The sequence below is a fragment of the Mustela lutreola genome, chromosome 3 (assembly GCF_030435805.1).
Source record: "Mustela lutreola isolate mMusLut2 chromosome 3, mMusLut2.pri, whole genome shotgun sequence".
In the NCBI taxonomy this organism is placed as follows: Eukaryota; Metazoa; Chordata; class Mammalia; order Carnivora; family Mustelidae; genus Mustela; species Mustela lutreola.
This window is the reverse complement of record NC_081292.1, coordinates 184,932,040-184,943,275: the sequence shown is the minus strand read 5'-3', so window position 1 is coordinate 184,943,275 and position 11,236 is coordinate 184,932,040. Positions and strand designations below refer to the sequence as shown.

Here is an 11,236-nt window from a genome sequence, read left to right as displayed (position 1 = left end):
CAAGAGGACATGATCTCTCCCTTAGTTTATAAATGTCTTAGTGTTTTACGAGAAAAAAGTATTCTTATCCATAGCCTATCTTCCAGAGACCCATAGACTCAATTTCCTGGAGTCCTAACATCACCCACCCATCCATTATGATATAGGAAACAAAGGTAAAAGGGAACATAAATAAAATAAAATTTCCTTATAACCTGCAGCCAAGGACTCGTGATAGGAAGGATATAAAGTTTCTCCAGGAAGCTCCCAACTGTCTTACTGTTAATGCTTACTAGAACGAAAAACAACCTTCATTTGACAACGGCAAGGCCTCCAATACCTTGTAGGTCTTCTTTAGCATCTCAAAGTTTTTTTGAAAAACTTTTTCCTTCTGTCCTCCAACTCTCAAGTACATTATCAGTCATCCCTCACAACCTGTCCACGTGCCCAAGGGTCCTGTCCAAGGGTCCTGTCCACATGCCCAAGGGTCCTGTCCACGTGCTTTAATAAAATAACCTTTTTTTGTACCAAAGACATCTCAAGAATTCTTTGTTGGCCGTCAGCTCTGGATCTAACCTATACACATTCAAAAACTACATCACAGTCATAGTGACTTAGAAATCTGAAATGGCTTCCCTTGTATATCAGGCCTTTGGAGAGGTGTTTTGTTTTGTTTTCATCAACATGAAACATACAAATTTCCTTCACCATAGTGAATTTTTACTAATTTGATTTACCTCTTATATAGATAATTTATAAAAAATATTTGAGTTTTAAAAGAACTCCTTGGTTTTGAGTCAAAAGCTTGAAGTGATGTGACATGGGCCAGGAGTGACCAATCAAGAAATAATTCTTGAGACATTTTCCATACAAAGAAGTGTTCTGAGGGGGTGCCTGTGTGGCTCAGTTGGTTTTCTGTCTGACTCCTGATTTCAGCTCAGATCCTGATCTTGGGGAGGTGAGATCAAGCTCTGTGTTAGGCATGGAGCTTGCTTAAGATTCTCTTCCTCTCTCTCTGTTCCTCCTTCCCTCCTCTCTCTTCCTCCCCCCACAAAAAAAGATGGTGTTTACTTCTTTAAATTTTTAATTAATTAATTAATTATTTTTTAAGAAAGGCAGACTGCCACATACAGCACCTCATCTGGATATGTCTGGAGTCTTGGAAGCTTGACTACCCTATGTTCTCCTACAAATAGACCCTGAGAGCTTTTTTGGAGGTTCTAGCAGAGGAGCGCAGCTCCTTCTACACCCTTGACTGAAGAACGGTCCTCTCTTGCATCTGGGAAGGTCATCCTCTTCGACTGAGCAGGCAGCTTTGGGAAGCAGGAACATGGCGTGGTGAGGGAGGAGGGGATACCTGCCTAGCAAGCCAGATCAGCTGAATCAACCCTGTCGATCAATGAGGTGACAGATGTCATAGCCAGATCACCCTCACATCCCTATTTTTAAAAAAGATTTTTATTTATTTGACACACACACACACACACACACACACACAGCACAAGCAGTGGGAGCAGCAGGCAGAGGGAGAGGGAGAAGCAGACTCCCTGTTGAGCAAGGAGCCCAACACCAGCCTGGATCCCAACACCCTGGGATCACAACTGGAGCCCAAGGCAGACAGATGCTTAATCAACTTAGCTACCCAGGTGCTCCAAGATGGTGTTTTTATTAAACCCTGGGGAAAGTACCTGTGGGTAGAAAGAGCCGCCCAGGCATTGTGAGGAGCTATTCATTATATACTTTTAAGGTGGGAGGAAGGGTAAAGACAAAGAAGTTTCCAAAAAGGGATTTTTCATATATTAAATGATACATGTTTGCAACCATCCCCCAAGCACCAATATACATCTGTAGGGTTTCAGGACTGAGGGTTTACTAAACAGTAATAAACGACCTTTTCCTAACACTACCTAGCCCTTTCAAGGTCCTGGAAACCTTGCTTCCAAAATTCTTCAGAGACTTATGCTACTCCTAGTCCCCTCCCAATTTCAAAGTGTATGTAATCAGTCACCTATCACGATCCCAGGCAGCTCTTTCTGGCCATGGGTTCTGGCCCTGTGCTTTAATAAATCAACCTTCTTGCACCAAAGACATCTCAAGAATTCTTTCTTGGACTGGGGTCTGGGTCTCACGTATCCACATTCAAAAACTCCAACCATTTTTTAAAAAATTCATTTATTTATTTATTTGACAGGCAGAGATAACAAGTAGGCAGAGAGGCAGGCAGAGAGAGAGGAGGAAGCAGGCTTCCCCCTGAGCAGAGAGCCCAATGTGGGGCTCGATCCCAAAACCCTGGGATCATGACCTGAGCCGAAGGCAGAGGCTTCAACCCACTGAGCCCACCCAGGTGGGCCACCCCAACCATTTTTTAAACTAGCGAGCCCTTCAGGCATTCTGATTGATCACCGCCGCCTCTAGAACATTCCCTAGATTGGACTTCCAAATTAAATCCTTAAGTATTAATGCTTAATATCCTTCCTTCCAAACTGGCGACGCTTCAAACTATTGGGAGATCCTTCGCAGGTGTTGTTCTGTGCCTCGTCCTGTGCACATTGTCCTGTGCACATTCCATTTCCTCTGCAAAGGAAGGAATCGATCCCACTATTGACAGCCTGGAAAACTGTTCTTTCGGCAGTTGGTTCCAATGCCATCGCGTCTGCGAAGCCTTCCTCTATCTTCCCTTTTCGGAAAAAAACAGGCTTTTAGAGAAGATAAGGGACTTTCTGGATTCATACTCATACTCATGGAAATCGAACTCCAGAACTCTGACCCTGGTGTTGGTGATCTCAACACCAGGAAACGGAAACTGTTTCCGTGAAGTCAATTGCTCTAATCTAGTTTTACAGACCCGAGCAACTCACTGTGCACAAACCCCTTACGGGGTTGGGGGTGTGTGTGGCTGGGACACGCAGGGACTACGCATGCTCAGGCGTCCAGTTTCCCCGCCCCTTCCAGGTTCCATGGGAAGCGGCTCTTTTTACGACGCTCGGGCTCTGACGCTGCCGGACCTCAGTAGCGGCGCTCGGGGTTCCCGCCCGGAAGAGGCGGCCGCGGTACCGGCGCACCCAACATGGCGCGGCCCGGGAATAAGGTAGAGAGAGCGCGGGTTTGGGCCTTGCGGATGCAGGGGATCCGGAGAGGGTGGTTCGGGAGCAGGAATCGTGGGATCACGGCGGGCCACCGCTGGGTCCAGAGGGGCGGCCGCGCAGGGACAACCTGAGGATCTGGAGCCCGGATACCTGAATTTGAGCCTCGCCCACTCCCCATTCACTCCGCCTCCTTAGCCCTCCCAACCTCTCACTCCCTCTTCACCTCCTCATCCCCCACTCTCCCCGCTCCCCCTGCCTCCTTCTTACTTTCGTAGTCCACCCTTCTCTTCCATTAGTTTCTCCATCTCCTCCGTTTCTTTTGAGCCTGGGTTTTTAGAATCTGTAAGAGAATGAAAGTTAGCTTTGGTAGACACCTACCCACAGATTTGTAAAACTTAAGACAGGGACCGTGAGTAAAATACGTTATCTTTTTTTCTTTCTTTTTTTTTTTTTTTTTTTAAAGATTTTGTTTTTATTTATTTGACAGACAGATCACAGGTGGTCAGAGAGTCAGGGAGAGAGAGACGAGGAAGCAGGCTCCCTGCTAAACAGAGAGCCCGATGCAGGGCTCGATCCTAGGACTCTGGGATCATGGCCTGAGCCTAAGGCAGAGGCTTTAACCCACTGAGCCACCCAGGCGCCCCTAAAATACGTTATCATAAAATGTAAAGTAGCATGTTATTACCCCTATCATAATCTAATATTTCACATTTATCGAAAGCTTACTCTGTGAGGCACTGATCTAAACGCTTTTCCGATTGCATGTAATCTTCACGACAAGCCCATGAGGTGAGAAATATTATCCCCAATTTACAGTTGAGAAAAATGAGGCATAAAGAAAGTGAAATGATTATCCCAAGGTTATCCGGTCCCTAAGAGATGGAATTCAGGTTTGAACCCAGGCTGTCTCGTTTCAGAGCCCTACTGTGTTGCTAGGAACCTGTGACCCTCAGTGTCCCTGATTAATAATACACATTATGATGAATTTTTAAAATGATTTTTTTCAATATAGACAAAAAGTGATGGTTGTCTCTGAATGATCACTAGAGGGAAGTGTGTTCCAGAGAATTATTTGTTCATCCAAACATTGAAAGGCTAGGCCCTTTAGTAGGCATCTGGTATAGTTAAGCAAGATAGATGTTTCAGCAACTGATCCCTAGTCCCCACGACTCCCATTGGGAAATGTTGATTAAAGCAATTATGAACATTTGATGTTACTTATCTTTTTGTTCCTCCTGTCACCTGCTGAAAACATTGCAGCAGCTGTATTTGGCTGGTGGACTGGGAGCAAAATTCTAACAGCCTGTATTGTTTCCTTGTGCAAATGAAGAGTTGCTAGATCTATGCTGCTCAGTTTCCATTTCCTGGTTTTCTTAATGCTGCGGGATAGGAACTTAAAAGTATCACCTAGACCATTCTTCTGCTTCCAGAAAGAAGTTCTGTATGGTAAAACCCTTTGATGGCCATTTTTTGGTTACTTGATTCCTAATAAAGGACTTTTATTTCTTTAACTTAGAATTTTCTGGTTTGAAAATAGTTTTTTTTTTAAAAAAAAAAAAGTTCTCTGGACTAAAAAGACTTAATCTTCTAGCTTAGAGTTTTCTGGTTTACCTTAGAGTTTTCTGGTTAAAACCGTTTTCTGCTATATTAGATAAATGGACGACATATTTTGGGACCCTTACATTTTTTAAGATTCTTATGCTCAGGGCATTGAAACTATGGGGTGTACACCTTATCGTTTGCAAAGGAATTTTGTAGTTTATTATCACCTTTTTTCAAACATACTCTCTTTTCTCCAGAAATCTCTTAGTATTAATGCATTATGTTCTATGCTTTGTAAACTAGGGAAAAACTTGAAGTCTTTCTTTTCCATGTGTTGTCTGAGGTATAACCAAATTTAGAAATCATCTGTAACTTCTCTCATAGGAACACATCCAGATTTTCCACCCCCCCTTTTTTTATTAGATAGGCTCCATACCTAGCATAGAGCCCAATGTGGGGCATGAACTCATGAGGCTGAGATCAACTAAGAGTTGAACGCTTAACTGACTGAGCCACCCAGGCATCCCAGATTTTTCAAACACTTCTAGAGTCAGGAGATCATTGCTTCAGAAGACCGTGGTTCTTCTATTGATCACTTTTTAAAATATATATATATATTTTTAAACATTTTATTTATTTATTTGACAGAGATCACAAGTAGGCAGAGAGGCAGGCAGAGAGAGAGGAGGGGGAGCAGGCTCCCCACTGAGCAGAGAGCCCGATGCGGGACTCGATCCCAGGACCCTGGGACCATGACCTGAGCCGAAGACAGAGGCTTAACCCACTGAGCCACCCAGGTGCCCCTTAAAAAAATATTTTATTTATTTATTTGACAGAGTGAGAGATCACAAGCAGACAGAGAGTCAGGCAGAGAGAGAGGAGGAAGCAGGCTCCCCACTGAGCAGAGAGCCTGACACGGGGCTGGATCCCACGACCCTGGGATCATGACCTGAGCGGAAGGCAGAGGCTTTAACCCACTGAGCCACCCAGGTGCCCCTATTGATCACTTCTTAATGTTATTTTTCTCCTTTGTATGAGTCATAACAGTCTTCCTGTAACTTCCATCTGTTGATCCATTCCATCTCTCTCTCTCTGACCAGTCCTTTTCTAACACAGCTGCCAAGTATTTGGGAGGAACTATCATGTAACCCTAAATCTTCTCACTTGGCTCAAATATCTAGTTTTTTTCAAATTGTTCCTCACATACCCTGTTCTGTAGATCCTTCTCTAACCTGCGTATCTCATGTCCTGTTGTAATTAATCTTCATAAGATGTGCTCAGAATTGTTCATGGTTTGTCACCTGTGGTCTGATTAGTACAAAGCACAGGTGAGACTCCCTGTCAAAGAACATTAACTCTGGAAAAAACCGTGGATCACATCTAGTCCAACAACTGCTTCCTGCCTGGAATTAACAGCAAGGTTAAGTGACAGTCAGCCAGGGACTCAAGGCTAATTGGTAATAAAGGTGGGACTGGATCTCAGATCTCCAGGTTGCTAATCTACTCTTGGTTTTCCTTCCTTGAATTTAATACACTGTTGATACAACCTAAAAACATGAAATAGGTGTGGGGAATGTAGTGCTGTAGCCGTCATGTTGGTGACTCACGTTATAATCCACACTGAAATCGTGGGTTGCCATTTGTTCAGGTCTCCAACTCATATTCATTTGAATTCTGGATGCCAAATGTAAAATTTTGCATGTAACTATTTTATTTTAGTTTGTTTTCCTATTCCCTTAGTCCCGATGTATGCAATTGCTGTCTATTGATGAGGCATCTCTGTGGTTCCCTTACCTGTAAGTCCCCATATTCCTGTGTTTGAATCCTGTTCTTCTTTAAGGCTTACGCAAAGATCACATACATCCAGAAGGCTTTCCTGCCTCCTTACCCCTCCTTTATCTACTCTACCATCCCCTCCACCAGTCTTGGGTAGATGCCCCTCCTGTTTACTCTCTCAGTGCCCACCGCATGCATCTGTCACGGAATATTCTGCCATTATTATTTGTTTGTGTGTCTTTGTCCTCTACTAGGATAGATTTGGTGTCGTAGTCTTCATTTTAGACCCCAGTTTACGAACTGATTCAAATTGATGGGGTATAGCATTTCAGTATGTATAGGTTGTAGCCATCACCTTTTGCCTCAAAAATGCTTCTTCATAACAGGCTACCCCCAAATCAGAGGCTTAGGAAAAAAGCATCTATTCTCATGCTTGTGGCTCTGCACGTCAACTACAGTCTGATGTATTTTGGGGTCCGCTGCACTGGACTTAGCTCTGGTCTGTGGGTTGTTTTTAGGTTTGCTCCCTCTGGGTTTACTCCTGGGCTCAGGCTGAGCAACAGCAGCATCCTGGAGCATCCTGGCTTTCTATTTTTCAAAAAATATTAGGACTATTTAAAGTTTCACTGTTATAAACATTTATATGTCTTACATACATTCTTTAAGTAGAACAGTCTCCCTCCCTCTGTCCTGTAGTCCCTAAGTCTCCTAGAGTACAGACAGGTTCTTTGAGTGAAATAAGCAAAGGCCATACCTGTTTTTCTTTTCTTTTTATTTTTAATGACCATTATTAACATTTTCTCACTCTCTGACATTGTTTCTAGGCAGCTGTTGTACTGTGTATGGATGTGGGCTCCGCCATGAGTAACTCCCTTCCTGGCGAAGAGTCCCCATTTGAACTAGCAAGGAAGGTGATGACCATGTTTGTGCAGCGACAGGTAAGTTTTGAGCTTATAACTTTTGTTTTAACTGCTTGTTGTCTCCACTTAGTAACACAAGATACCAGCCTGCTTAGGATGTCCAGCCTCAGTACTTTTGGTACTTTATATTTTTTCAATTTTTTTTTTTTTTAGAGAAAGGATATGAGCCAGGGAGGGGCAGTGGGAAGAGAGGAAGAATCCCAAGCCGACTCCATGCTGAGCACAGGGCCCAGCACGGGGATCCCGAGATCATGACCTGGAGTGAAATCAAGAGTCTGATGCTTAACTAACTAAGCAACCCAGGCACCCCCAACCTCAGTGTCTTGGGAATCTGAGGAGTTTTTTTTAACATATACTATGTACAAGTCCAACTACCACTAGAGCCTGACATTTTTTCTTCCTTTGTTTTGGCCCCTCCATTAGATATTATAGTTTTTTATCAGAAACAAGGCAAAATAAAAATGTTTACAAATAGTCTCTAGAGCTAGGCGGCCCGGGTTTGCTCCGTCATGACGTTTACTAACCTCGTGATTTTAATTTCCAAGTAACCTTTTGCTGATAATGCATTATCCCAAAACTTAATGTCTTAAATTACTTTTTTTTTTTTTTTTTTTTTTTTTTTAAATTATCTCTCCTGGTTTTAAGGGATGGCTGGGTGGCTCAGTTTGGCTTCTTGCAGTCGCTTATGCAAGGGCATTCAGATGTTGGCTGGGCTGAATCACTTGAAGGCTAAACTGAGCTGGACTCCTAAGGTGGCTGGCTCACCCTCATGGCTAGAAGTTAAATCTTCTGTTGGCTCTGAGCTCAGCTGGGGCTGTCCATCAGAACCCTTGCATGTGGTCTTTCCATGTAGTTTGGGATTCCTACAGGGTGGCAGCTGGTTCTAAGAAGAAAGTTTCTAAGAGTGGTTATTCCAAGCGACCTGCCTGTATGGCTTTTTATGACCTAGCCTTAGAAATCCAAGGAGGTCATTTCTGCTGTTAGCAGCCAAGCAAGTCACTTAGACTAGCTCACATTCAGGGGGGTCAGGAATGGGATGAATAAGACTCCCCTGTTGATTTCTGTCCCTTCTTGGTATGACTGCTACTTTTCCTAAAGCCATGAAGTTCTGCCTTATTCAGTGGCAGCTCCTACTCCTCCTGGACACCTCCATTGTTTCTTCTGGGTGCTGCCCTTTTCACTAGGCACTATGACATCCCACCTGTCACCCTTGATTTTAACAAATTTTGATGACCTGGAGTCCTCGATGTGTCAAGAAGAGAATGCCTCTAACCCCATTCCTAGTTTTAGTAATTTGTGTTATTTGCATTTAAGTAATGGTCCTATATCTCAATGTGTAGATTTTTTTAAATTTGTTTTTTATTTTACTTATTTATTATTACTATTTTTTAAGTAGGCTCCTTGCCCAATGTGGTGTTTGAACTCACAACCTTGGGATGGAGACTTGCATGCTCTACCAACTGAGCCAACCAGACGCCCCTAGATTTTTTTTTTTTTTTTTTTTTTAAGAGAAGCCGTTCTTGCACTTTTTCCTCTCGGCTCTGCCTCTTCCTTGGGAGTCTGAATCTGGAAGGCTGGGTAACAGCACTTGGTGCCTGTCTCCTGCTGCATTCAAAATTTCCTTCCCTTTCCTGGCTGAGATTTTGTTGTTGAGCAAGATTACCTTGCTTTAGGATGAAGTCTTGTCCAGGACAGAGGTAGAATTCTAGTTGGGCTGCCCCATTGCTGGACATGTTTGAACCTCAATAACTAGGATTTTTTTTCTGCCTGGTGCAACTAGGAATTGTATCTGGAATTATTAGCATGGTGGGTACTTTGAGAGACCAAACAATAATAAAGAAGGATAGGATTCCGTCCTCTTCCCAGGCAGCATTCTTCCCACGGATGGAAAAGTCTTGGGTTAGGTAGGTGGGAACAGGACTGCCTTTTGGGTCAGATACTGTTTTTTATTTTTACATTTTCTTATGAACTGTTTCAGGGCACTTGGGTAGCTCAGTTGGTTAAGGGTCTGCCTTTGTCTCAGGTCATGATCCCAGGATCCTGGGATTTAGTCCCAAGTCAGGCTCCCTGCTTCTCCCTCTCGTCCCCACTCCTTCTCTCTCGCTATCTCTTTTCACGATCTTTGTTTCTCTTTCGCTCAAATATATAAATATTTAAAATAAAATAAAAATAATTAAAAAGAAGAAATGATTCATAAAAGAGGCAAATACAGAGAATAATATAATGAAAGCTATTTTTCCATTATCTAGCACTATACACTACTTAAGTTCTGCCACATTTGATTGATTTCTTTTTCTTTTTTTCTTAAAAATAGTTACAAATAGGGGCCCCTGATTGGCTCAGTCATTAAAGCTTCTCAGCTTGGGTCATGATTCCGGGGTGCTAGGATGAAGCTCTGTGTTGGTCTCCCTGCTCAGCAGGGAGTCTGCTTCTTCCTCTGCCCTCTCCCTGCTCATATGTACCCTCTCTCTCAAATAATTAAGTAAAATCTTAAACACACACACACACACAGAATAATTACAGATAAACTTGAAGCACTCTGTATATCCCTTCCCAGTTCTCTCCTTTCCTCTTTTCCTCAGAATTTGCAGTAATTACTATGCATGTTTTATACTTTTGGATGTTAAGCATATTCATAAATAATATTTAGTATCATATGAAACTCTCAAAAATGTGTGTAATGTTTTTATATGGTACATATAATTCGGCAACTTATTTTTTCTCAACCTTATGTTTTTAAGATTTACTCATCCTGATAAGCATGCACAAATTTATTCATTTTTTCATTGAGGTGTAATATTTTGTTCTATAAGTATTCTGTAGTGTGTTTTTGCATTCTGTGGATGGGTAGTTAGTTTGTTTCCACTTCTCTCCTGTTGTGAACAGTGTCCAAGTGAACTCTCTTGAAGTGTACTCTCTTCTTGAGTACATATGCAAGAATTTCTCTATGGTATATATACCTGTGAGTGAAATTGCTGGGATACAGGACATGAACCAGCAGTTATTTTTCTAATCCTCTGGAAAATTGAAACCTTGAGTCATCATTCCAGAAGGATAGATTAAAATAATTTCAAATTATCCATAATTTATTTTCATTGAGAATTAAAGTCTGATTTGGCTGGACGACACCAAGAGCAGTTACCAGTCTCTACTCCCCTATGTCCAAATTCTGTTGAAATGAATGATAAGATCTATACTCAGTGAAAGTCTTCTTAGAGGCTAGGAATTGTCTATCATCATCCCGTGGACCATCTGGCCTAGTGTTCTGTTGTTGACAGTGACCCCAGGAACATGCCATAGGTATGGTTGTCTTACTCCCTGAAGGTTAGGTATCCAATGGCTTCCAGGTGGTACTCAATGATTCTTAACCTTTTAACTTTCTTCTCTAGGTGTTTGCTGAGAGCAGGGATGAAATTGCTTTAGTCCTTTTTGGTACAGATGGCACCGAGAATGCCCTTGCTGGTAAGGATCAGTATCAGAACATCACAGTGCACAGACACCTGATGCTACCAGATTTTGACTTGCTGGAGGACATTGAAAGAAAAATCCAACCAGGTTCCCAACAAGCTGACTGTATCCTTTTTCAACCAGAGAAGACTCTTACGAAATTTCCTTTATACTGGGGAATCATAATCTAGTTATGAATCATAATCTAGTTATGGTGAGGCTCCCTAGAGTCTCAGCCCAAGAATATGGATGTTTTTGGCTCTAGGAACATGGAGGTGGTGTATGTTAGGATTTAATGTGAAATTAATCAGTTTGGATTTGGCCCTCCAGTCACTTACCCTTTCGCTCTGTTAGTGATACTGGGGACTTGGGAAGTACCATAAGGGAAAGATACCTGTGGGTATATTTGTCTATTGATATGTGCAGAGGGATTGTTGGTAGAGATGGTTAGAGATGTTAGGATGCAGAGAAGATAATAGTAGAATA

General features: G+C 42.5%; 1 protein-coding gene and 1 long non-coding RNA gene across 2 annotated transcripts in view; one reads left to right on the top strand and one right to left on the bottom strand.

Moving 5' to 3' along the window:
• Positions 1-2,134: 2,134 nt before the first annotated feature.
• On the bottom strand, positions 2,135-2,975 carry LOC131827482 (uncharacterized). The gene is made up of 2 exons (XR_009352035.1): positions 2,838-2,975; positions 2,135-2,656 (listed from the first exon to the last, which is right to left on the bottom strand). It is a non-coding gene; the product is annotated as an uncharacterized LOC131827482 (long non-coding RNA).
• The window catches only part of XRCC5 (X-ray repair cross complementing 5), a 90,488-nt gene continuing 82,181 nt past the window's right edge, over positions 2,930-11,236 (top strand). Inside the window, exons 1-3 of the mRNA XM_059168103.1 lie at positions 2,930-3,067; positions 7,208-7,321; positions 10,693-10,876. Of these exons, the coding sequence (XP_059024086.1) occupies positions 3,047-3,067; positions 7,208-7,321; positions 10,693-10,876 (319 nt within the window). The 5' untranslated portion in view covers positions 2,930-3,046. The remainder of the gene's footprint in view (positions 3,068-7,207; positions 7,322-10,692; positions 10,877-11,236) is intronic.